Source organism: Lacerta agilis, chromosome 6 (genome assembly GCF_009819535.1).
Source record: "Lacerta agilis isolate rLacAgi1 chromosome 6, rLacAgi1.pri, whole genome shotgun sequence".
NCBI classification, from domain to species: Eukaryota; Metazoa; Chordata; class Lepidosauria; order Squamata; family Lacertidae; genus Lacerta; species Lacerta agilis.
Genome location: NC_046317.1, coordinates 19,728,217 through 19,753,229, shown reverse-complemented (window position 1 = coordinate 19,753,229; position 25,013 = coordinate 19,728,217). Strand labels below are relative to the sequence as shown.

The window sequence follows — 25,013 nt, the reverse complement described above, 5'->3', positions numbered from 1 at the left end:
CCATTTGTGTTTTGGTAACAGAAAAGGAGTGAAGCCTTGTCTGAGTCTGGTGATGGGTTTTCAAAGGATTAGACGGAGATTCTTTCCCTCTGTTTTCCAACATCTTCAAGATAAATCCTGTGCACCTTATCCGTGGCCACCGTGTGCTCTTTATCCCTCGGCTAAGGCAACCTCTCCTTTACAAGCCAGTCTCTTCCGTCGGTAGTTTGTAAAAGCCAAGAAGGAACGCAAAACGTTCAGGCGAAACAGTGAAGGCATGGAGAGGCCAAAAACTGAGGTATATAATCAGACCCTTTCATCCGCTTGACTGCACCGAGCTACTGAAAAACTCCACAAAGTGTGAAAGCGATTTGATACAAATATATACATTTCAAAGCTGACAAGTGCCTGCACATTATTATTATTATTATTTTTTTAAAAAGCCTCTCCTTAGGGAGTGGAGTACCGTGCAGTTCAGTGAGTCATTTGGTGGGTGCTTCCAGATGGCTGCTTATTATGGGATTGCCGCTCTTCATGTATCCAGCCTCAGTTGTATCCCCCTCCCCCCGCCATGCCCTGTTTGGACTTCCCATTTTTTTGGGGGGGAGGGGGGGGAATCTAATAAGAGCGCTTCCAGACTGCTGCTATTTTCAGATGTCCAGGCAAATTCAGGGTTGTACCATTAAAAATGGATATTGAGCAACTAATCCACTTGCTCTCCCAAAGGGAACTTTTTTTTACCATGGGGAAAGTGGCACCTGAAAGTTTGGCATGACACTTGCCCAACATGGGGTCACCTGACCTCACTGCAAACCAATCGCAACGGACGCCCAATAAATAGCTAGCATCATCTAACCTCCCTGTGAGCTTTGTGCAAACAAATCAACGTAAATGATGGCTAAGCAGGGTATCTGGAAGCAACCTCTGTAAAGGACAACATCCCCACCTGCTGACAATGGCCCACATGCGATACCTGAGTCCAGGGGTAGGCAAACTAAGGCCCATGGGTCACAAGCGGCCCATGGGGGTTGTTTAATCAGCCCATGGACCCCCGCCGCCCACTCAGGGACCCCTGTCATCCACTTGGTCGAATCCCGTGTGCCGCGCTAAACCGGCGCGGAGCAGAGTGGGCACTGCCTTCCGTGATGCTGGCCTGCCTCCCACTGGCTGCAGGAAGCTCCTGCAGCCAATGGGAAGCTGCACACGCCTCCTCCGCGCTGGAAGGAGTGCCGGAAATAGCGTTTGAGCATGCATGCACACGCACACATACACACTCTGGCCCACCGCAGCATCTGCAAGACCGTGAACCGGCCCAAGCCACAAAAACTTTGCTGACCCCTGCCTGAGTCCAAAGCTAATGTCTCCTAACACCTTTTCACTTAAGAAAGTGCAAATTTAGGGGGGGGTGTCAGTGAAGCACCAAGCTGCCTAGACTTTCTACCTTGGTCCCCAGCTGCGATGGCTCCTGAGAGGGAAGAGACACTGTGGGGAGGGCGGTAGTGGCCGCTGCTGCAGCTACCGCCACCGCCGGGTTTTCCCCTCCGGGTAGCACCAAGCGGGCACAGCGGCGGAACTCCTCATTCTTCCACGTATAGAGCAGCGGGTTGAAGGCGGAGAGAGAGCAGAAGAGCAGCCAGCTGGTGATCTGCAGTCCCCGGGGCATGGGCCAGAAGAAAAAGCCCAGCAGGCTGACCCACACCAGAGGCTGCGTGGCCAGGAGGAACACGAGGCAGAGGAGCAAGACGGAGATGCTGCTCAGGCGCCGGGCCCGGCGGGGAGCTGCCGGGGCTGCTGGGAAGGGGAGCTGCTGAAGCAGGTGGAAGTTGAGGACGCTGACGCGCTTGACGCTGCCCCGCACCCTCCTGACAATCGCCATGTAGCAGTGGAACAGGAGGACTGTCTGGCTGAGGATAGCCAGGGAAACCAGAAGGCCCATGTAGTTTGAGCTCTTGGTACTGGTGGCGTTTCTAGAGTCCTGCCAGCCGGGTTGCCACATCTGCAGTCCCAGGGGGACCGAGGCGAGGAGGAGAGCCAGTCCCCAGGACAAGCCGATCATCCAGGCCGTGTACTTCCTCTGGTAAACAGCCTGGTACGTGATGGGTGGCTTGGTGATGAGGACATAGCGGTTGAGGGCCACCAGCAGGTGGGAGAGCAGTGAGACAATGAGCCCAAGGCCCACCAGCCCAGCACGGAGCAAGCGGTACCCTTCTGAGCGCGCCGTCGGGGACCCGGAAGGGAGCAGCCCCTGCACCGCTTCTTGCGGCATCCAAAGGCCACAGACACTCAGGTCCGCAACGCAACCGTTGACAATGAAAGCGTTGCTGGTGGTGCGCAGCTTCCTGAAGGTGAAGACCAGGTAGATGACCATGATGTTGGATATGGCCCCGTAGATGGCTAGCAGCAAGTAGAAGAGACACAAAGTGATCCTCGTCCCCAGGGAGTCTTCTTCACAAAGCAGCTGTTGCAAGGATCTAGAGCTCCAGGAGGAGAAGGAGGAAGAAGAAGAAGAGGAGAAGGAGATATTGGGCATTGTGCGGCACACAAATGAGGCACTCCAGACCAACCTCAGCACTGCTCAGTTCTGGAGAAGGCTAAGCTGAGCCAGGAAGAAATCCAGGATAATCTCCTAGACCATACAGAACACAGCAGGGGCCAAAGCAGACTGTCAGAAAAGTCCCAAACATACATGACGTCCCAGAATGTAGATGGTGATCTCCAAAACAGGCAGAGAGCAAGACTGGATCCCATGGGAAAACGCCAACTTCTCAGATCGTGCCAGGTCTCCAGAGCCAGTTGTTGGCAGAGGTGAAAGAAGGGATATGTGGATCTTCTTCACCGTATTTCTACACGGAGGAGGCTGCAAGTATGCCAGATCACAAAAGAGGAAGCTTGCCGACAGATCCAAGGCTGGTGTTTGCAAGACCGGCAAGCAGGAGGAGGGCGAAATCCAGAGCTTGCATCCAAATCTCCATGATTGCAGCGAAGTTATTCTCCTGGTCAAGTGCAGGCAGCAATGAGTGCCCAAAGACAGGCAGGCAGGCGAGCGAGGAAGCAAGCAAGCAAGCAAGGCAGAAAAAAAGAAGAAGCCTCCGCTGTGGAAATACCAGGAGTCCCAGCACCCACTGGGCAATGGCCTCAAGAGCATCAGCAGCTCATCTGAAGACCTGGAGCATCTCCTCTCACTTTACAGCATGCACACTGTATTATCAGCCTGGGGAAATTCGGCGCTTCTCGTCTTTATGAATTATTCAGCAGGTTTCAGGCTTGCGAGAGCAGGAGAGGAGGAGAGGGGAGGGGGGAAAGAAACAGAAAGAACCCAGCTTGCACCGAAAAGCCTGCAATTACAGAGACAGATCCCTCTCCCCCTGCCTCCATCGCCACCCACTGGAGTTCTCAAATCACACCCCTCTGGTCTCTTCCTGGACCTTTCCCGTATCACTGATTTCCAGGATGGACGGAAATTCCTCTCCTCACGTTTACTTCCAGTTCCTCCGACTCCCCTCCGTGTCTTTTATGAGGATGTGGTTAGTTTCCCCTCCTCCTTTTTCCTTTTTTTTAATATAAAAAAATCTAATTTTAGATCAAATCTTTAGTTGCAATATGGGGTGGGTTGGGGGTGGAACCACGCTCCTGCTTAAAACATGCTGCTCCTTGGCAACAGAGTCTTCATCATATCACCGTGCCGATTCTCTAGTGTATTTTTGCCATAGGATTCCCCCACCTCCGGAAACTGTCCTTGTGAGCGCAAAGCACCGTGGCAACTGAGTTGAGAAAGGTACAAAATAGGAGGGATACAGTACATGGCTTTTCCTGAGGGAAAGATTGGGGAGGGGCAGGTGCTGCTGTCCTTATATTGAAAGCTGTCGATTAACACGCAGTTACAGGTAGGTAGCCGTGTTGGTCTGCCATAGTCAAAACAAAATATAAAATCAAAAAATCCTTCCAGTAGCACCTTAGAGACCAACTAGGTTTGTTCTTAACATGCAGAAAGGGATCTCCCTGACTGAAAATGCCCAAGGTGGGTGCACCAAAATCCAACAAGGTGGAAGTTGCTCATGGGCTTGGTCGGGGGGGGGGCGGCAGCTGCTCCCCCTAAATTAAGTAAGTAAATACATACATACATACATACATACATACATACATACATACAATACTTAACCAAAAGTAGGAATGATCAGAATATTTGAAATCGAAGCGCTCACCGAGGTCACTTGGATGATGTCGTGGTGCGTTCGAGAGACGCAACCGACAGAGCTATAGGCATGGCTTCTGCGAACCGACCAATCGCATTGCCGGTAGCTCGGGTTCCGGAAGCTTCTCATAGTTCCTGGCCTTCTCTCCTGAGAACGCACCTCTGCAAGGCCTGTCTAGAAACGACTGGAAGTTTCCCCAACAGGCTATTTATACTGCAGAAAGCCCTCAGGCCTCAGTCAACGATGTTATTGTTATTTTTTATGTAATTCCCTAGTTTTGAAATCACTGAAGATTTCGACAGATTTTTTTCTCCCCGAGGGCTTGAGGTCAACAGAAAGTAATTTAAAACAACTGTTGGGGAGACGTTTCGTTCCAAATCTGCTAGATGGAGGATGATGACAAGCGGGTGCCCTGCCCCCCCCCCAACATAAATCCTGCTATGCCCATGAAGTTATCTACTAGGCATGTAGCTGATGCAAATTCCAGACACCTTATACTTTCTGGATGTGTGTTTCAATGCACACGGGGAGGTACAGACCTATTCAGAAACTGTACGGAGGACAAAAATGCGACTTGGGTCACATTTTAAAGGCAAATCTACCCAATCTGCACTTTCTGAAATGCAGGCACCCCCCATTTACGCGCAACTGACTCATGCGCAACCGCGCATGCATGCATCGCCAGGAAATAATGAAATAAATAGAACCGTACCAGGAAGTGGCAGGAGAGAGCTGGAGATCTCCTCAGAGCCTGGAGAAGATGTCAGTGAGGGCGGAAGAAGCCCCAAAGAGACCTGAGGCACAGTGGAGCTTTGTTTAGGCTGCTCAGCTCCCTGTCTAGCAGCCGATACTCGGGGTAGCGCAGCAGTAGCCGCACAGGTTCTTTTCCGCGCATCGTCCAGCCTCCAGCTGGCCCCAGAGCTTCGACTCTAGTGGGAGAGGGAGTTGTGTGGAGAGAGAGCTGGACAGCAGGAAGAAACTGGTGTTTTGAGGCTTTTAAGAGGTTTTTTAGAGGGTGCTCCCCACTCTATGCGATTTCACTTATACGTACGGGCTCCCGGAATGTAACCCCCCACATAAATGGGGACGACGACACCTGTAATATGAAAACTGAAGCACCGCCACCCGCATCCATAAAAAAAGAATGATGCAGTTCTCCAACCAAGTAAGCTTTACAAAAATGCATATGTGTAAGGTAAAAAAGAATGCATAAATATGAATATATTGGAAAATAACATTCAAAAATGTGTTCTTTTAGGAGGAATTGCTTGCAAAAATCTGGACTCTACAAGTCAAAGCTGCATACAAAAAATGTACTTATAGGGCTAAATTGACCATAACATGCTGAAGGATTAAAAAATAAATTGCAGATTGCTGCAGAAATGTGGAGAACTGGATTTAAGATTTGGGAAGAATCAGGAACCGAGAGGGCTGAAATCAACAAACTGTTCTGTCCCTAAGTCAGAGTTACCAATTCTGATTTTCAACTACAGCTGAATCAAAACCAAATCCTCTCTTTTGTGTGTGTGTGGGGGGAGGGAGGCACAAATCATAATGCTGGTTCTCCATTGTGACGCTCCAATTATGAAAGGCCCTTGCAAGGTTCATCTACAGCCACCCAGCGTTCTTTTGCTCCCAGGCAAAGAAGACGTGTCTATTTGGACAGACAGAATGTGAACTCATTGGTAAGGTTTAGTCAACTCTGATTTTTTAAATTTATTTAAATGCTGCTGTTCTGTTTTGAGCATATTTTACTGAGATTTTCTGTTGCTGTTTCCCCCCCCCCCTCTATTTCCTTGTATGCCACTGTCATAAATAAACAATTTTTCAAATTACATTTTAAGGTTGCCCTTGGTCCAGACAGAGCCACAAGGTGGCTTGCAGATTAAACTTAAAAAGACTGTGCAGCAAATACAAACATGCATCAATGGAAGGACAGCATTTTGAAAGTAAATTATTCAATAAATTAATAAAAATAGCGGATAAGAATGAAATATCCCAAGCAGCAGCATTCTAAAACCAAGGCATTTTTCATTCATTCATCTTCTCTTTATCTATTTATGGACAGATTTTGTGAACATTTCTGCATATTTTTGAGGTCCAGCTCACACATGCAATAATAATAATAATAATAATAATAATAATAATAATTTATTAATACCCCACTCACCTGGCTGCGCATCACTTGAGAACTCTACATTTGACATCTTGCAGCATATGAAAAGCTTTGTCTGTACACACCATACATTTAAAACACATTTAAAGCACCCATCCAAATCACTCTGGGAACTGTAGTTCAACCCCCCCCCAGGGCTACAATTCCCAGCACACTTAAGAAACTGCAGTTCCCAGTATTTTTTTGGGGGGGGGTGTCTGTGCTTTAAATATATTATATCAATGCAGCCTATATGAAGATCACATGCAGTAAAACAAAGTGATAAAATCTAAAGGCAGCTAAGCAAGCCATACCAGTTCAGATAGCAGGTTGGGACATACATCACCATTATTATTATTATTATTATTATTATTATTATTATTATTATTATTATTATTATTATTAGTACCCTGTGCATCTGACTGGGTTGCTCCAGCCACTTTGGGTGGCTTCCAGCATATACAAAAACATAAATATTTTAAAAAACTTCCCTATACAGGGCTGCCTTCAGATGCCTGTATGCTCCTGTGTGTTAAACAAGCAAACAAAATCCAAAATTGCAAAGTTAAAAACCTCTGGTACAACAGCAAGGCAGGTTTATCTCACAGCCTTATCTCTACCAGAAAGCAGATCACATTTTTTAAAAATGTGATCCATCCCCATCTCCTGTAGAGTCCATACAAACAATCCTTTATCTGGGGTAGGGGGCGCATCTAGCTGTAGATATTCCTTGGAGGAGAGGAAAAAAAAACACTCCGTACATGCTTAAAGAAGCGCTTGCTCTGTACTACCTGACCTCAGGACAGGGATGGGGAAGTTGAGGCATTCCACCTGTTGTTGGACTACAACTCCCATCATCCCTGATGCCGGCAGGGGCTGATGGGAGTCGGAGTCCAACAACATCTAGAGGAGCCAGACTTCCGGTGTGCAAATAGTGAAAATAAGGCTTCAGACTATATACCACTGGCTGTGACTGATGGTCGATGTCATCAGACGCTTCTGCCCATACCAGCAGCAAATAATAGTAGTGTTGTCTGTCGAGCTAAATGCTATAAAAGTGGAGGTGTTTCTTTGCTGTAAAAACAGCTGAAACATGTCAAAGGGGCTATGTAACCTGTGAACATCTGCCACACCTCCTTCCATTTTTACAATTCATGGTGTATAATAATTTATTTTTTAAATCAAGGGTGCATGCTTCGGCCATGCACCAGGAAGCCCTACAGTGCATGTTTGCTTCCAGATGCACAGATCCATCGAACACCTTAGCTCATGGGGAGGCAAACTAAGGCCTGGGGGCCGGATCCAGCCCAATCGCCTTCTAAATCCGGTCCACGGATGGTCTGGGAATCAGTGTGTTTTTACATGAGTAGAATGTGCCCTTTTATTTAAAATGCATCTCTGGGTTATTTGTGGGGCATAGGAATTCGTTCCATTTCCCCCCCTCCAAAATATAGTCCGGCCCCCCACAAGGTCTGAGGGACAGTGGACTGGCCCCCTGCTGAAAGAGTTTGCTGCGGCTTAGTCTTTATCCAACTGCGAAGACTGACATGATTACAGCCTCCCCACGCTGTATCCACTTGCCAAGCAAAAAGTGGGAATTGGCCCTGGGTGGGCAAAACCATTTCAAAGAAACAAAAGCTACTCAAATCACGGGAATGGCAATTTCTTGTGTCCCCGTCCCCCCGGGGCTTTTGGAGTTGAAAACCGCCCCCACACTGCACTGGAACAAGGAGCATGGTTCGAACCCACCTCTATAAGCCAGCTCTTTTTTTCAGGCTCCTCGAGTCTGCTACTTCAAAAAGGCGGGCACAACAGCTTGATTCGTTGGGACATCCCCCCCCCCCCGCTGGGCCGCATTGGAAAGATAGAGCCGCAATGAGTGCAAAACCACAGCCTCCATTTAAACTGTGAAGTGCTAGCCTGACAAAAGCAGTCTTGACGTGCTGCTCCTGCCACCTCCTCTTATTCTGTAACTTCCCCTTCCTTCCCAAGATGTTAGCCTGCACTCAGAACGAAAGACAAAACCCCGCAGAACAATTCCTGTTCTCTGCATGTCAAAAAGAAGAGTGCTCCCTTTCTTAGAGATCACTTTCAGAAAGGGGAAGAAATGCAACTAGTAGTCATTGAAGGGCTGTGGCACCTGCTTTTCATGCAGAAGGCCCCAGCATCAATCCCCAGCGTTTCTGTGTAGGGCTGGGAACGTCCCGTCTTAAATCCAGATGAGCTGCTGTCAGTCAACGTGGACAATACTGAGCTCGATGCATCAGCAGTCTGACTCAGTAAGGCCTGTGCATTTAGGCAGTGTGCAATCAGGTTGTTTTTTGGGTGTGCGTGTGTGGAAATGGCATTATTATAATATTAAATTGCCTTTCCTCTGAGGATCACAGGGCGGTATACACTATAAAAACACTGTCATGCCACTCCAGCACATACTGCAGTTGTATGTACAACCTCACATGCCCTAGCAGATTCAAGTGGAAATCACACCAAACAAGGGAGCAACCCAGCGCCAGAGACCACAAGCCATAGTTTCTCCAGCTTCTTGCTGGATATGCCACAAGGAACTTGTGATCCCTGTGTGTGCCATTTGTGGCACGTGTGCTGACAGCTGACCACATTGGGGAAAACATCTAAACCCAAAGTTTGAAAAGCCTAAATCAAGATGGTCCAACATGCAGGCCCCCCCAAGGCCTTTTTGGGCAGCTCTCTGCAACATTTGACACTGCCCACAGCCCTCACGCTTGGGAAGGAGGTGTGAAGGCTTGGACAGGGTCCGAGAGTCTTCTGGCCTCCTTCCTAAAGACTGGATGAATTTGTTCCGAAAAGGTAATCCGAGAAGGAAGAGCTTGGCCTGGCTGTTCATGAAACGACTTGCAGTAAAACACCTATGGAAGGATCGACATTACAGCGACCTCTTTCCAGAAAAGTGTCGTCCTTTTATTAGATACAGGAATAGCACTAAACTGCAGGAAAATGTCAGACAAGACATCATTTTAGTGGTATAAAATGTGTTACAGGGGAGGGGGGGAAATGGGACTTTAATTTTCACTAGAAAATCTAAAGCAGATGCTTTTAGGAGAATATCTACAGCAACACACACACAGCTCAGTGTGTTGAGAAAGCAAAAGGGACCGAGCAGAAGAAGCAGAAGAAGCAAAGAGGCTTCAAGCTGCTCCACACCATAATATGGCTTGCCATATACTGTCATGCGAACCGGGCTGCTATGAGCAGAGTGAAATGGTAAGGCATTGTTTGGGAATTCCATATAAACGTGCATATACAGATATACACTACAAAAAAAGTTGCTTTTGTCCTGATTGATGTCTGCTCCAATTCAGCAGTAAAAAGTGGAAGTGGAAATGAGCCCAAACTTCTAACATTTCTTTATTAATTTCAGGCCAGATAGCTACACACCAGGCTTTGCTTATACAGGGTTTTCCTATTCTCTACGAAGAAACACTCTACTTGCTCATGGTTAGCCTCCTGGTAGGTCTGCCATACACCTTCCAGCTAACAGAGAAAGCGGACAACTTTGTACACGATGCGGACATGTTTTTTTTTTTTTAGCACAGCAAGACTGAGAGGATGGTTTAAAACAGGCATGTCCAACAGGTAGATCACTGGACGTCTGCAGTAGATCACTAGTAGATCATTGGTTCCCCCCAAAGAAGCTGAACAACTGTGGCTCCCCTAAAAAAAGCTCAATACTTTACCTCCTCCCTGAAAAAAACTCAACAACTTTGACTCAAACCCCCCCAAAGGGGGTAGATCACTGCCAGTTTTTAACTCTGTGAGTAGATCTCTTGGGAGTTGGCCACCCCTGGTTTAAAACAAATGCTAATGCCTTAGGAGAGACGTGGGGCCATGGTTGGGAAGAAATAAGGCTGGCCTCAATTGCAAGACCAGGAACAGGAAGACTGTGAGGCGGGGTCCCTAAGACAAGGTTGCCACCAGAACAAGAAAGGCTAGCAGCATTCAAGAAAAGAGTAGCGAGAGGAGTGGGTAGCTGCAAGAGCAAAAGAATCCACATTAACACATAGCTGTCAACTTTTCCTTTTTTTGCGGGAAATTCCATTATTCCAGCGCCGTTTCCCAATGCAAAAAAAGGAAGGTTGACAGCTAATGTGAAGGAAGGCTTGAATTTGAGGGAAGGAGGTTTTAGATTCTAGGGGGTCCTCAAAATACACTTTACAAAACTGAAGTATTGGGTGCACCAGCACCTGATTAAAACAAAGAAATTAAGTTGTGCATAATTTTTACTTTTATTATCTATTAGCGTTTATTATTTCTACATTGCAAAAATAGTACATCTTTCTAGTAACTAAGCTAGTAACAAAATACATGTCAAACTTTATAGAGGTAGAATTACCTTAGAATCTGCCTATCGCTTACTCATATACAGTACATTTTATGTACATATGATAAAAATATTGAATTCAGTGATTAAACCAGTTTCAGTCAAGAAGAATTTATCCATATTCATAATTAGGACTATTTCCCTTCCAAATAATGATATATATATATATATTTTAAAAACTCATTAGTAATTATCTCTCCTTGATATGACCAAACAATACATTTCTGGGACAGTGGCCTGGTTTAGACATCTGTAGCTTGGTTTAAATAAGAGAACTGGAAAACTATCGTTACCAGCTTTGCAACAAGCCAGGAAATTAAATCAACTTCAAACTCTGATTTAATATCCCAATTTCTTCTGAAACTATTGCTCATAAATTTTCTGGTTTGGCTGAAAAAAGAAATTATGCTTAGAGGTTTCTGGGTTTGATTGTTTGCACTGTGAAGAGATGAGCAATGGGGCTGCATATGAATGCAAAAGTTTTGTTCTTATCTTGGCCAATTAAGCTGAGATGTGATTGTTTGAACACAACCAAGGAGTGCAGAGGTTTCTTCTTCACATAATATGAATTGTATGTGAAATGAACGTTACCATTTCACTTTCACAATTATTGCACTCTGAGCGACACTGACAAAACTTGTAGATGGGAAATATTGGAAGTGTAGTTATTTTTGAAGGGTTATGGTGAAGACCTACAATAGCACTGTTTGAAATAGTTCTGTGATTAAATTGAATTGGGAAAGAGGCATTAGCGAAAAGCAAGGGCATTTACCGGTATAGTAAGTAGGACAGCATGGCTGAACATGGAAGGAGTAAAACACAAAGAGGGGCATAGTTTTAACAGTGCATCTGCAATCCATAGTGGAAACGTGCAACTCCTGCCTCCATGTCTAAATATGCAGCGACAGAATCTTTGCAACTATTACAAATTCAGACAGTACGTGTCTTCCGTGCTATGCACAAACTCTTTGCTCACTATACACAGGTGGATATTTCATCCTGGCTTCGCATTCTGATACAGTACAGTTTCTAGAACTGAATTATACAGAAAAGGGAAATACAGAAAGGCAAGGCTCTAAAGAACAGAACGTCTTTGCAGAACAAATTATTGGGCTGACAATGTTAACAAGGTAACATACTAATTATTTATTTTAAAATTACTTCCCCTTTCCATGGAAAAGACACTTAATTAAGGATGCTAGAACAGGCCTGCTTCATAGGCATTCTATATCCCTTTGAAAAATGTCCATTTCAAACATTAGCATTTTCAAAGCCAAAGCAATGAGGCTATTAACTTTCTTCCCACTATTGAAAATTATTTATAATACTGTAGCCACAGTGCATGAAAATAAAATCAGCAAGCAGCTCTGTTCTTAATGGCCAGGTTCAAGAGATTTGAACAGGAGGCTTCCAAATAGGCACATATATATTTTTAGTTCCCCTCTTCTGACACCTTGTTGCATGCTGCAGAAGTTGAAAGGCCCTCTGAGATGCAGCAACCCACAAGGCTGAGGTGGGGGCGGGGCGGGCTGCCACTTACCAGCAAACCCATTCCCCTCTAGGTGTGCACAACAGTGGTTTTCACCCGTTGCTTTCTCTGGGTGCTGGCTAATGTTTGAAATGTAAAATAAGACATCTAAAAATACACACAGTTTTGGAGGGATTAAAAAAGTGAAGCTTAAATGAAAATATAGCCTATGTTTACACAATTTATAGATATTTATATACACACAAAATATTTTACTCAATATATATATATATTTATATATATACTTATATACACACGTTATAATAACACTGTTATCGAGAACCATAATTACAAATATATTGCTAAAATCCATTAGAAATATTCTCCATTTTAAAATCTTGCATCTATACACAAAATTGTACTAGTTGTAAGTTTTGACTTCAGTGCATTCGTAGTAGTCACTAACTGAAGTCTCTAGGTAATTCAGAGATTTTGGTGTCTTTAGCTCTAATCATGTATGAAGAGGTCTTGTCCCCTTGGGCTGGTTGTTTTCCCCTCAACATTGCTCCTCTTGAAGAGAACCGAATTTTAAGAATTGTCCAGCTTTCACCGAAGCAACAAGGCTTTAGTACTGAACATATTCAGACTGAAGGGACTGTGCAGGCGAGAAACAAAAACTAGCGTTAAGATTCAGTTATGAGACACAGTGAGGTTCAATTAACAATCAACTTTCTCCATATCAAACAAGCTTGTCATTATGATTATTTTTGTTCTTAAAAACAACAAACAGCCCTGACTAGAGAGATCCAGGGCATGGCCAGGAAGCAAAGTTACAGGTAATACAGGTACACTCACACTATGAGAAATCCAGTACAAATGGACATCTGGAGGAGTAAAAGGGAAGTGGTAAAATCAGGTTTCCCAAACGTCTGCTAGCTGACACCCCCATTTAAAATGGGAGGTGCACTCGGGCCTTTACAACCAGGCAAGTTTACATTTAGAGCCGTTTTCTCTCCACCTGTTTTTGGACTACAAATCAAGATCATCCCTAGATAGCGGGACCAGTGGTCAGCGATAATAGAATTGTAGTTCAGTAACAGCTGGTTATCCAAGTTTGGGAAACACTGATTTGGAGTGTGAAAGAGGAAGAATTACCCGCCCTCAGAGGAATCGACATCCTGGTGTGTCTCTGCAAGAGTCTCTGATCTGGCCTTTCCTCTTTTATATCAGGAAGGAGACGACCCCAGAAGAGAGACTCATGCAGACACACATGGGACATTCTTCTTTGAGGACTGCTAATTTTGATGTGGCTTTGTATCAGCTGCACCCATGCAGAGACAGCAAAAATTAACAGCAAGTTTGTCCTGGAAAAGCACTTCAGCTAATAGGATCTTTTAAATAAGGACTCTTTTTCGTGTGATGTATAGTGTCCCACAAAAACCAATGGAACTACTATAGCAAACTTCTTTCGTGTTATGGTAATTAAATATGAATGTTAAATTATGAGGAATAGAAATGTGTTGCTTTTCTTTTCTTTCTTTCTTTTTGGCAGCTGATGTTTCTTCAGAGACCAACTTTGTTCTACGGTACTCCACGTTTTCATTGTTGCTACCAATTAAGAATTCTCACTGCCTTTTGAATTAAGTGCTTTGAAACAAAAGACGCAGTCATAATCACCTCTAAGATTCATCTCTGTAAAGAAAGTGGCAAGATGAAATTGCAGTAATTGTAGTTTAATTGCATTCACTTTAGCTTCAACAATGAAAAAACGCCCTTCAGGTTTTAACTTTGTTCGGGAAGTGAGTGTAGCGCGGCTAACTTGTGTGAAATAGCAGCACACTTTAAAGCACAATGAAACATTTTAGACATACATCTTTGAGAAAGGGAAAAGGAGCAGTAGGAAGTACAAATGGGTATCAATAGTACTGCAAGCAGCAAAGATGGATGGGGAGAAAGTTAGCAGAGTTAAGAGCAAGCCATTAAATTGCATTCCGTAGTTAGTGTATATTGCATGCTGGTATTTGTATTAACAAAGCTCTGTGAACTCTGACAAGAAAAAGTGGATTTCAAAGGGCGGCTTTTGAAACCCTGCTCGTTCTTTCAACTGGCACGTGTATTATCCACGACACTGCTCATTGCTCGTCCCAAACCTAATCTCACTTATCTGGCAGTAAGCTCCAGTGTAGTCAATGGGACTTACCTCCAGGTAAATATGTTAGAAGAAACCCTTCCAGCCACATGCCAGCTAAGACAGATAACACCAAAAAGACCTCGTTCAATTGCAGGAGTAACTTTACTAAGACATCTAAGCAGGGAGAAAACTGTAGGCAAGCCTCCACAGGTTTATAATGGTCCAAAGGTCAATGTAATAAAGTGTCAACTATTAGAACTGTCAACTATCAAAACTCACATCCTACTGCTCTACAACTTCGCCCATCAATGTGCTTACTCATTTGAATAACATTTCTGGATTAAGTTAAAAACAAAAACCCTTACACAATGTGCTCCATGTTATCAGAACAAGCCCAGACTCTTCTCTCCATTTGGTCATGCATGTATGTATGTACCTATATAAAGAGACATGCTTCCCATTGTTCAGTAGTAATCAAAGCCGCTGGTGGAAAGCCGTATCTGTATTCACGGAAATGGCTGCTGCCAGGCTGCGTGCTGTACCCATGTAAATAAACACGTGAAGAAAATGTGCAGACACTGAATGTTTGAACCAGCCCTGACTTGTGCTGCGTATTCTCAGCACTGGAGCCAGTCTCTGCTCATTTGACAGAAGAAAAAGCGAACATAGCAATACACCCAACGTGTAAATTTCTGAATACGGCACAAGCAATGAAAAATTAAAATGTCAAAGTTTTGCTTTGAGGTCTCCGTATTGGGGAAGATTTTTCTATTTTGGAACTCAAAACACCCATCTCGCCTTCCTTATCTTCTTTGTAGCTATAAAAAAACAAACAAACAAACAAAAACTTTCTACAGTGGAGCCTCAGGTTACGTTGCCTCTGGCTTATGCCACCTTCGGCTTGAGACCGGTGCAAACCTGGAAGTAGTGGAATGGGTTACTTCCGGGTTTGCGCATGCGCAAAAGCGCTAAATTGCGCATGTGCGCAGACATGACACTTTGGGTTGCGTCGTTTTTGGGTTGCTGTGGCGCCTCCGGAACGGATTCCCGCTGTAACCTGAGGTTCCACTGTATATGCTTTTGAGATTTTTCAGAGACTTTCATAAAGAAGAGCTAAGCCAGCTTTTACTCAGATGAAGGGAGCAAAAAAGGATACAGACCTCAGGAGGACTCAATTTTTGGCAGTGCATTTGTTGCCTCTACACTTCCCCCCCAAACAACTTTGCTATTTCCAAGTCTAAGTGACGTTGATTAGAAGTATAGCAAGGCACTTATGATTAAGATAAACGCTTTGACACAGTACATTTGTTTTTGACTTTCTTGCCAACAGGTGCAGGCCCTAAGCTGCTTCTCTAATGCTATATTATCCTAAAGTGTGTGCCATGCTGCTATCATGCTATCAAGCAGGCTGCTATGTACCGTCAGAACTAATCTAATCTTATGTATGCAGATCCCCCAATATGAAATGTAATCTACCTATTATAGCCTGCTGTGCAACCAAAGGGAGGGGCTATTAAGATACATTCCCAGCTATATAATCAATTTGCATTAAACAAAAGATATTTCTGAGCAAGATAAATAAAAGCCAAGAGCTGTCATTAAATATTTCAAATGCAGTATGTATGGCCCACAGCCCAATTCAATATCAAATGCATTCAGTATGGCCTGCAGCCCAATTCAGACCTATCTCTTCCCATCCAATTCTTAACTTTCTTTTCTCTCAATCTGCACTTAGTGGCAGACAGAGAGTGGAGGATGAATGTACCTAACAGGGCTACCATGATTTTGAGTAGCCACAACTGTATTGTTTTTCAGTAACATGGCAGCTATAGAGGCCTTACTAGATCTCCTTGCGCGCCATTATTCAGGGGAATCGTACTGTAAGTAAACTGTGACAAACTAGTCGTCTGATCCATTCTTGTTTGTTAAGGATCACTGACACTGCATATATCAGCTCTCATCCTTTGCACAAAAGGATGCTCTCTATCTATCTATCTATCTATCTATTTCCCTTTCTACCAAACTCAAATATTCAGGAGATTTACCGCAAGCCTCTGCTACAGAATAATATTCCAAAATGTAATTTAGAACACCTACAACTTAAGGTAGTATATGCCAGGAAAAAGCACTGAGAAATGGTCTGCTTCAGCCATGGTGCCTTCCTTCTTAAAACTGACGCCATTTTATGGTGTTTTTTACAATGTTCTAACACAAGAAACTCAATGCAAAAACAAATGCACCTTTTTATATTAAAAAATGGCAACTGCCCCAGACACCTCTTGCAATAAACTTATGGGATTACAATATTATTTCCAGAGAGAAGAAAAAAAGATTATCCCCAAGTGAAGCAAGATGCTGGATGCTCTCAAGAGCATGATCACAAATTTTCAGGAACAAATTAGTATGTAGAAACCCAATTCCCAGTTTTGACCTTTATGACAGATAACTCACGCCAATCAAAGTAGCTGCTGGGATGCTGGTTTTGGCTCCAGTGTCTGCAGTATTCACTAATAGTTGCAATAATTCTACAGTCTGATCCTAAGCACTGCTGTGCTGGATCATTAAACTGTATTCAAAGAGGCCAAGGGGGTTAAATAATGGTTGTTCTTGTTGGTGGTGGTGGTGGTGTGTGTGTTTTTAAATGAAGCATGTACAATTTGAGGAAGATTAGGGAATGTAAAATAAACATATACTGGCTTTTCTGTCTGAAAATATAATGAAAATATGTTCAATACTATATACATTAATAGTATGCACTTAAGTTATCTGCACATTTCATTCACACGTAGGAAAAGGCACCATAAAGAAGAAAAGTTGTAGAAGATACAAAAGCAGGGAAGCTTGTTTTTAGGGCAAGTAAAGGACTTCCATTGTTTTAGTCCATTACATTGTTTTACTAATTGGACTGATTCTTTTATAATGGTGAGAATGCTACGCCCTATTTAACTTTGTTTATGCTACCTTTAAATACATCTAATGACTCAGGAAGACCTCACACTGTCAGGTGAGGTGCAGGTTTTCAGCGTTTTGCTATGAATGATTTGAAATGGATAGATTAATGTAAGAATGATATGCTCATGGAAGATGTTAGAGAGTTAAAGGGATCTGCTTTTTAGAACAAACGCTGAAGAAGCAGAAGTATAGAGCAGCTTATCGGTTTGGCTTAGAGGAAATGGCAAAGGTGAAAAGATCTGCATGTCTTAGATAGGAAAAAAAAGACCAGAAACGGAGATCTAGAATGGTTAGAAAGCCTTCTGAGAGAGAGAGCTCAGGCTTAAGGGAGATTCTGTCAGGTTCCTGGGAGGGCTGCTTTGGCTGTGAACTTACAGGAATTGAGCGGCTCAGGTATCTTGCTGGAGAAGCAGCGAGCCCCGTAAAGGATCTGTAGGTGCTGTACTCGTCTGTCAGGACGCTGGGAGAATTGGCATAGCTGTTGAGGTTGGTAGTGCTACTGCCGCTCCTGTTGTACATGTTGTTGTTCTGCTCATGGTAATTTCTGGCAGGCAGGTGCGCGCTGCCATTCAAGTGACTGCAGATTTGGTTTACAGAATAACCTGTCCTAGAGGACGATGATGTCAGTTTGCTCTCGGCATCATCTGAAGCGGCATACAGGTTCCCTAGGGAACTGGCTAGCCTGGAGTTTATGGAAATGCTGAACGGAAAACACATGCGGGGTAAAAAAAACACACATACACACACACACAAAATGTGCATAACGTGATGGTTAATGCAAGGCACATTTATAAAAGGTACTAAGGGGGAGGAAACAACAAAAGAACCATTGTCACAAAATTAAGTGATGGCGATACGCAGCTTCATTCTTTCCCGTAAGGCAAACGATGAAGCAACCATCAAAAAGGCCTGGAATTGTACGTGAAGACCACCCCCAAAGCCATGCGTAAGAGATGACCATGGATATTTGGAATTTCCAGGCTCCTAGCTGACTCATTTGCCATTTATCTATTTCTTGGTTCTATAAACAGCTGAAAAGTGCTTCTGGGGGGAAACTCTGCGGAAACCCCTGCATGTGGATATTTTAATACAGGGCCCTCTCAGTATCACAGCCACAGTTGCATTAGTACTCAAGGCCACTTGTTCAGACTATCAAACTAATTTACCACAATCAGGAGTCCAATCACAAAGACCACGATGCAAATCTATGAAACTGAGATTCATTCCCCCCCCCAAAAAAAACCTTGATATTGCCCTTCCTTTATATCTCCCCACCCTCTAAAGGAAAACATAGAATAGAGCAAGGCATACCTTTTAAAATTTGGGCTTGAGGAGGACTGAGAACTTCTGCTTATTCTCTTCGCTGAAGGTGATGTAGCAGCCGCCACTTTGGAGGACTTCAAAGGAGATGCAGATCCCTGAGAGATAGATGCAGTATTCAATCTGAAAGAAGAAAAAGAAGAACAACAAAAGTATGTTTTCATCGTTCAGACAGAAGCATCTCGCTTAAACTAACATTTTGAGAAACGCAAGCTTAATACTTAGGCTACCTATTGGTAGGATTGAAACCAATGGGAAAGTCATCTGGGGATTTGGCATATAGTGACCCCAGTATATTGATAAGATGCAGATTATCTTCTCCCAGAGTTCCATCAAATCCCAGGGAGGCAGTGGAAACACCACTCTAGTCATCTGAGGTTAGTGATGCTCAGCAAACAAACAAACTAGCCTGGTGAGATGGAAACACTGAAGACTGTTATATGGACTAATTCATGCAAAGTGCTGTGCCCTGAAGACTCAGGTCCTCAGTCTGGATGTACTCTTAGATGCTGTGCTTTTTTGGATGTCTGAGTGGCAACAGTGACCAGAAATGAATTTCACCAGCTTTGTGTGACCGGCAAGCCTTTAAGATGGCTTGGAAACTACAGAGGAGTTTCCACAGAATGAAGCTGCCGAGACGTTAACCTAGGCAGATTCCTGGTTCTTACCTACTATCTTCCTAGAGAAGTCTGGCTTGCTCTTGCTCTTTTCAGAGCCAGAAAAAAGAGGTACTTTTCTGGCAGGCATTTGATGCTGCCTAGCCATCAGGTTTCAATTGTGTTGCTTGCCATTATTCACCTGAGCTTCCGCTGTGCTTTCACATTATTTTAAACACTGTTTTGTTTTATTGTTTCAGTTTTTTTAATGCAAAATTGTAATCCCCCAGTGCTTTTGTTGAATTGAAAGGGGGGTTATAAAATATTTCTATAAAGAAATAAAACAAAAATAAACTTTTTTGGATGAAGGGGGACACACAGAATTCATGTAGCATGCATCCATGGAAATTCAACCCCATCCCTAATTTTCAGGATGTTGGGTTTTTTCATTATCCGACTGTAAGGGCAACTGCTCACAGAGATAATCTGACTCATGAAGAGCCACCCAAGTGAATATATTACAATGCATGGAGCAGGCTTCAGAGCTGGGGTGGGAAACCTCTGGCACTCCAGATGTTGCTGCATTCCCAACTCCCAGCCCCCAACCTCAGCCAGCATGGCCCGGGATCAGGGATAATGGGAATTGTATTCCAATAATAAGTGGAGGGCCACAGATTAGCGAACCCTGCTTTAGAGATTTGGTTTCAATTACCACATCACTGTAAAGACTCACATTCAGAAGTCAGGGCACACTTATCTGTGTGGAGGAATGCATTTAAAGCCATTAAGCAGATGAGTCAGGGCAGCTTTCTGAATATGCATTTTGTTCGCTGGAATGATGCTCAAAGTCACTTTCAGTGTGGGATAATTTTAAGAGAACGAAAGGTTTATATACATATTTACTTGTGAACCAGACACAAGAATGGCTAAGCGACATTCCTGACATTTAACATACCCACAGCAGGCTCACAAGGAGAAGTAGGTATAAAATATGTCCCACTGCAAAAGGCTATTAATGGGAGCGAATTCCAACAGCAGTTCTCTGAACAAGAATCGTGATATGAGAAGCGGCTCTAACACACACAACTTGCAGGGACAATCAGTATTAAGTGAGAGGACGAGGGGGAAACAGGAGGTTTCAAGATCTGCCAAAAAGTCAGTGAAAATATAATCCAAATTGCTTCTCTGTAAACTATGGAAGTGAGTACCTGAAAGGCTGGGATCTGGATCTGGCGTGCAGTTTCATATCTTCAAGCCTAGAAAATAAATGGCATTTTAAATCAAAAGTATTCCCACTATACAGCCAAACCTAAAATCCTTAAAATATATACAGTATAACAATCTAATTAAAGAACCAACAAGAATACTACATATTGATGAAATAGGGAGTTTACTAATGTACAAAGTACCAGGCTGTTCACCACATTTCTCTCCCAATCCGGAAACTGATTCCCAGAAAGGAAAGGAAAGGAAAAACAAACATTTTACCCATGCTCAGGAAGATTGGGATCTTGTCCAGTGTCCCTGAGGATGCTCAACAGGGCATGTGTCTGTGCTAAGAAGGCCCTCAATCTCATGCCTCACATGCTGTACCCCTCAGATAGTGACCACCCAAAGCAGGGCCTCCTTCAACAGTCTTAAGGCACAGAGAGCCACATTTGGAAGGAAGACACAGCCTTTCATGGACAAGGTCCGAGGTTCAGTCCCTGGCATCTCAAGTAAAAACAAAAGGATCAGGTAGCAGGTGATTAGATGCCTCTTCCTGAATCCTAGAGAGATGCTACAGAGTAAGAATGTGGGTGGGCCACATTCATACACGAAATTACATTTCCTCAGGTAACTCAGAATCTGACTTCTATGAAATATTTTAAGCCTCTTTTCCCATTTAAACTAACATCTTTAGACAAAGAGCTAGCCCCAGCCTCTTGCCCCACATCCCTGGAGCTTTGTTGTCAAAGCCTAGATAGACATCGTTGTCCAAAGTAACAAACCTTTTAGTGCTGGACCTGTGAAATTAGGTATTTTAAAGTATCGGTGGAGTACCACCTGCTAATCTATATAGCTCCCTGAACACGAGAACTGTGAATGGGTCACCTAAGAGTTCCCGTTGTAGCTGAACGTGGCTGCCTCCGAAGTTTTAAGGCACGAAGTTTGTCCCCCTGCGTCATGCCATTCTTGATTTCCTGCTCTGAAGTGTCTTCCAATTCACTCTGGAAAATAGGTCCAATTCAACAAAATTAAGGAGATTCAAAACAGGACTGTGGTTTGTTTGTTTGTTTTGTTTTGTACTTTAACTGGGGCCCAGCCCTTTGAAGGCAATATACCTTTCCTTCTTGTGCCATATTTTTTTGGGGCCATTATCAACTACACGGATAACCCACAGGCTCAAGTAGCCATTTCCCACAAAGCCCTCGCAGGGTGTGCTTTCCACAAACAGAGATATTTCACACATGCCAATAATAAGGAGCTGAGTGCATCTTATCTAACAGGTTGGAATTTAAAAGTTGATGACCAGTGGTTTGAGAGGAGATACTCTAGCTCAGGCACAGGCAAACTCGGCTCTCCAGATGTTTTGGGACTACAATTCCCATCATCCTTGACCACTGGTCCTGTTAGCTAGCGATCATGGGAGTTGTAGTCACAAAATATATGGAGGGCCGAGTTTGCCTATCCAGTTCAAATTATAAAAGCAAAGCTACACCTGCCCTCAGGTAACTTTGAATTTATCCTGTTCCAGGTTCTAAGATGGAGAAGGCCAAAAGCACAATGTAGTGCCGTCACATCAGTTAACACAACCAAGGTTGGACATAATGTTGCCACATCCACATTTTGCTTTCTTTCCATTCCAACATACCTTGCATTGTTGGGGGGGGGGACCCATTAGCTTGCAATTGACCTGCATGCCAATCAATGTGCTAACACTAAAACACATGTGGACAATTGTTCCTGGCTTCATAAGCTCTAGTTCACAAGCTGGGACCAAGTGCTCTTCCACGCTGGCTTCACAATGAACATCTTGGCTTGTGTTCCAGTTATGACTGAGCGTGGAAACCTGAACTTATTGTCAGTGAGCAAACCAGGAACACAGACCAGGATATAATGTGAGGGCACTGAAGGTGGTATCTAATGTTTGTCATGCTCAGAGGAGACCTGTTGAAATAGCTTGGGTCCATTAATCCCAATGAGCCTCCTCTGAGTAGAACTTTGTTGGCTGCAATCCTTAGCATACCGTGTTTCCCCTAAAATAAGACACCGTCTTATATTTTTCCCCCCTCAAAAAAACACGTTGTTGTTCAGTCGTTCAGTCGTGTCCGACTCTTCGTGACCCCATGGACCAGAGTACGCCAGGCACGCCTATCCTTCACTGCCTCTCGCAGTTTGGCCAAACTCATGTTAGTAGCTTCGAGAACACTGTCCAACCATCTCATCCTCTGTCGTCCCCTTCTCCTTGTGCCCTCCATCTTTCCCAACATCAGGGTCTTTTCCAGGGAGTCTTCTCTTCTCATGAGGTGGCCAAAGTACTGGAGCCTCAACTTCAGGATCTGTCCTTCTAGTGAGCACTCAGGGCTGATTTCTTTGAGAATGGATAGGTTTGATCTTCTTGCAGTCCACGGGACTCTCAAGAGTCTCCTCCAGCACCATAATTCAAAAGCATCAATTCTACGGCGATCAGCCTTCTTTATGGTCCAGCTCTCACTTCCGTACATTACTACTGGGAAAACCATAGCTTTAACTATACGGACTTTTGTCGGCAAGGTGATGTCTTTGCTTTTTAAGATGCTGTCTAGGTTTGTCATTGCTTTTCTCCCAAGAAGCAGGCGTCTTCTGATTTCGTGACTGCTGTCACCATCTGCAGTGATCATGGAACCCAAGAAAGTGAAATCTCTCACTGCCTCCATTTCTTCCCCTTCTATTTGCCAGGAGGTGATGGGACCAGTGGCTATGATCTTAGTTTTTTTGATGTTGAGCTTCAGACCATATTTTGCGCTCTCTTCTTTCACCCTCATTAAAAGGTTCTTCAATTCTTCCTCACTTTCTGCCATCAAGGTAGTATCATCAGCATATCTGAGGTTGTTGATATTTTTTCCGGCAATCTTAATTCCGGTTGGGGATTCATCCAGTCCAGCCTTTCGCATGATGTATTCTGCATATAAGTTAAATAAGCAGGGAGACAATATACAGCCTTGTCGTACTCCTTTCCCAATTTTGAACCAATCAGTTGTTCCATATCCAGTTCTAACTGTAGCTTCTTGTCCCACATAGAGATTTCTCAGGAGGCAAATGAGGTGATCCGGCACTCCCATTTCTTTAAGAACTTGCCATAGTTTGCTGTGGTCGACACAGTCAAATGCTTTTGCATAATCAATGAAGCAGAAGTAGATGTTTTTCTGGAACTCTCTGGCTTTCTCCATAATCCAGCGCATGTTTGCAATTTGGTCTCTGGTTCCTCTGCCCCTTCGAAATCCAGCTTGCACTTCTGGGAGTTCTCGGTCCACATACTGCTTAAGCCTGCCTTGTAGAATTTTAAGCATGACCTTGCTAGCGTGTGAGATGAGTGCAATTGTGCGGTAGTTGGAGCATTCTTTGGCACTGCCCTTCTTTGGGATTGGGATGTAGACTGATCTTCTCCAATCCTCTGGCCACTGCTGAGTTTTCCAAACTTGCTGGCATATTGAGTGCAGCACCTTAACAGCATCCTCTTTTAAAATTTTAAATAGTTCAGCTGGAATATCATCACTTCCACTGGCCTTGTTGTTAGCAAGGCTTTCTAAGGCCCATTTGACTTCACTCTCCAAGATGTCTGGCTCAAGGTCAGCAACCACATTTCCTGGGGTGTATGAGACCTCCATATCTTTCTGGTATAATTCCTCTGTGTATTCTTGCCACCTCTTCTTGATGTCTTCTGCTTCTGTTAGGTCCTTTCCACTTTTGTCCTTAATTGTGGTAATCTTTGTACGAAATGTTCCTTTCATATCTCCAATTTTCTTGAATAAATCTCTGGTTTTTCCCATTCTGTTATTTTCCTCTATTTCTTTGCATTGCTCGTTTAGAAAGGCCCTCTTGTCTCTCCTTGCTATTCTTTGGAAATCTGCATTCAATTTCCTGTATCTTTCACGATCTCCTTCGCATTTTGCTTGTCTTCTCTCCCCCGCTATTTGTAAGGCCTCATTGGTCAGCCACTTTGCTTTCTTGCATTTCTTTTTCATTGGGATAGTTTTCGTTGCTGTCTCCTGTATAATGTTACGAGCCTCCATCCACAGTTCTTCAGGTACTCTATCCACCAAATCTAAATCCTTGAACCTGTTCTTCACTTCAACTGTGTATTCATAAGGAATTTGATTTAGATTGAATCTTACTGGCCCAGTGGTTTTTCCTACTTTCTTCAGTTTAAGCTGGAATTTTGCTATAAGAAGCTGATGATCTGAGCCACAGTCAGCTCCAGGTCTTGTTTTTGCTGAGTGTATAGAGCTTCTCCATCTTTGGCTGCAGAGAATATAATCAATCTGATTTCGATGTTGCCCATCTGGTGATGTCCATGTGTAGAGTCGTCTCTTGTGTTGTTGGAAAAGAGTGTTTGTGATGACCAGCTTGTTCTCTTGACAGAACTCTATTAGCCTTTGCCCTGCTTCATTTTGATCTCCAAGGCCAAACTTGCCAGTTGTTCCTTTTATCTCTTGACTTCCTACTTTAGCATTCCAATCCCCTATAATGAGAAGAACATCCTTCTTTGGTGTCATTTCTATAAGGTGTTGTAAGTCTTCATAGAATTGATCAATTTCGGTTTCTTCAGCACTGGTAGTTGGTGCATAAACTTGGATTACTGTGATGTTAAAAGGACTGCCTTGGATTCGTATCGAGATC

The 25,013-nt window shown here is 43.8% G+C and overlaps 2 protein-coding genes across 7 annotated transcripts in view; both read right to left on the bottom strand.

Moving 5' to 3' along the window:
• CDC14A (cell division cycle 14A) overlaps positions 1–25,013 on the bottom strand; it is an 89,707-nt gene that overhangs the window by 21,079 nt on the left and 43,615 nt on the right. For 3 of the 6 annotated variants that reach the window (XM_033151519.1, XM_033151514.1, XM_033151516.1), the window contains exons 12-15: positions 21,246–21,361; positions 20,360–20,407; positions 18,547–18,678; positions 17,611–17,935 (exon numbers count right to left, since the gene is read on the bottom strand). In XM_033151519.1, coding sequence (XP_033007410.1) covers positions 17,611–17,935; positions 18,547–18,678; positions 20,360–20,407; positions 21,246–21,361 — 621 coding nt within the window. Of the gene's footprint in view, positions 1–11,567; positions 12,808–17,610; positions 17,936–18,546; positions 18,679–20,359; positions 20,408–21,245; positions 21,362–25,013 lie in introns of those variants that run through there. The other 3 variants (XM_033151513.1, XM_033151518.1, XM_033151517.1) reach the window with 3 other exon arrangements.
• On the bottom strand, positions 1,386–2,636 carry GPR88 (G protein-coupled receptor 88). Its single transcript, XM_033151520.1, has one exon. The coding sequence runs from the start codon at positions 2,507–2,509 to the stop codon at positions 1,388–1,390; it is 1,122 nt and encodes a 373-aa protein (XP_033007411.1). The 5' UTR covers positions 2,510–2,636; the 3' UTR covers positions 1,386–1,387.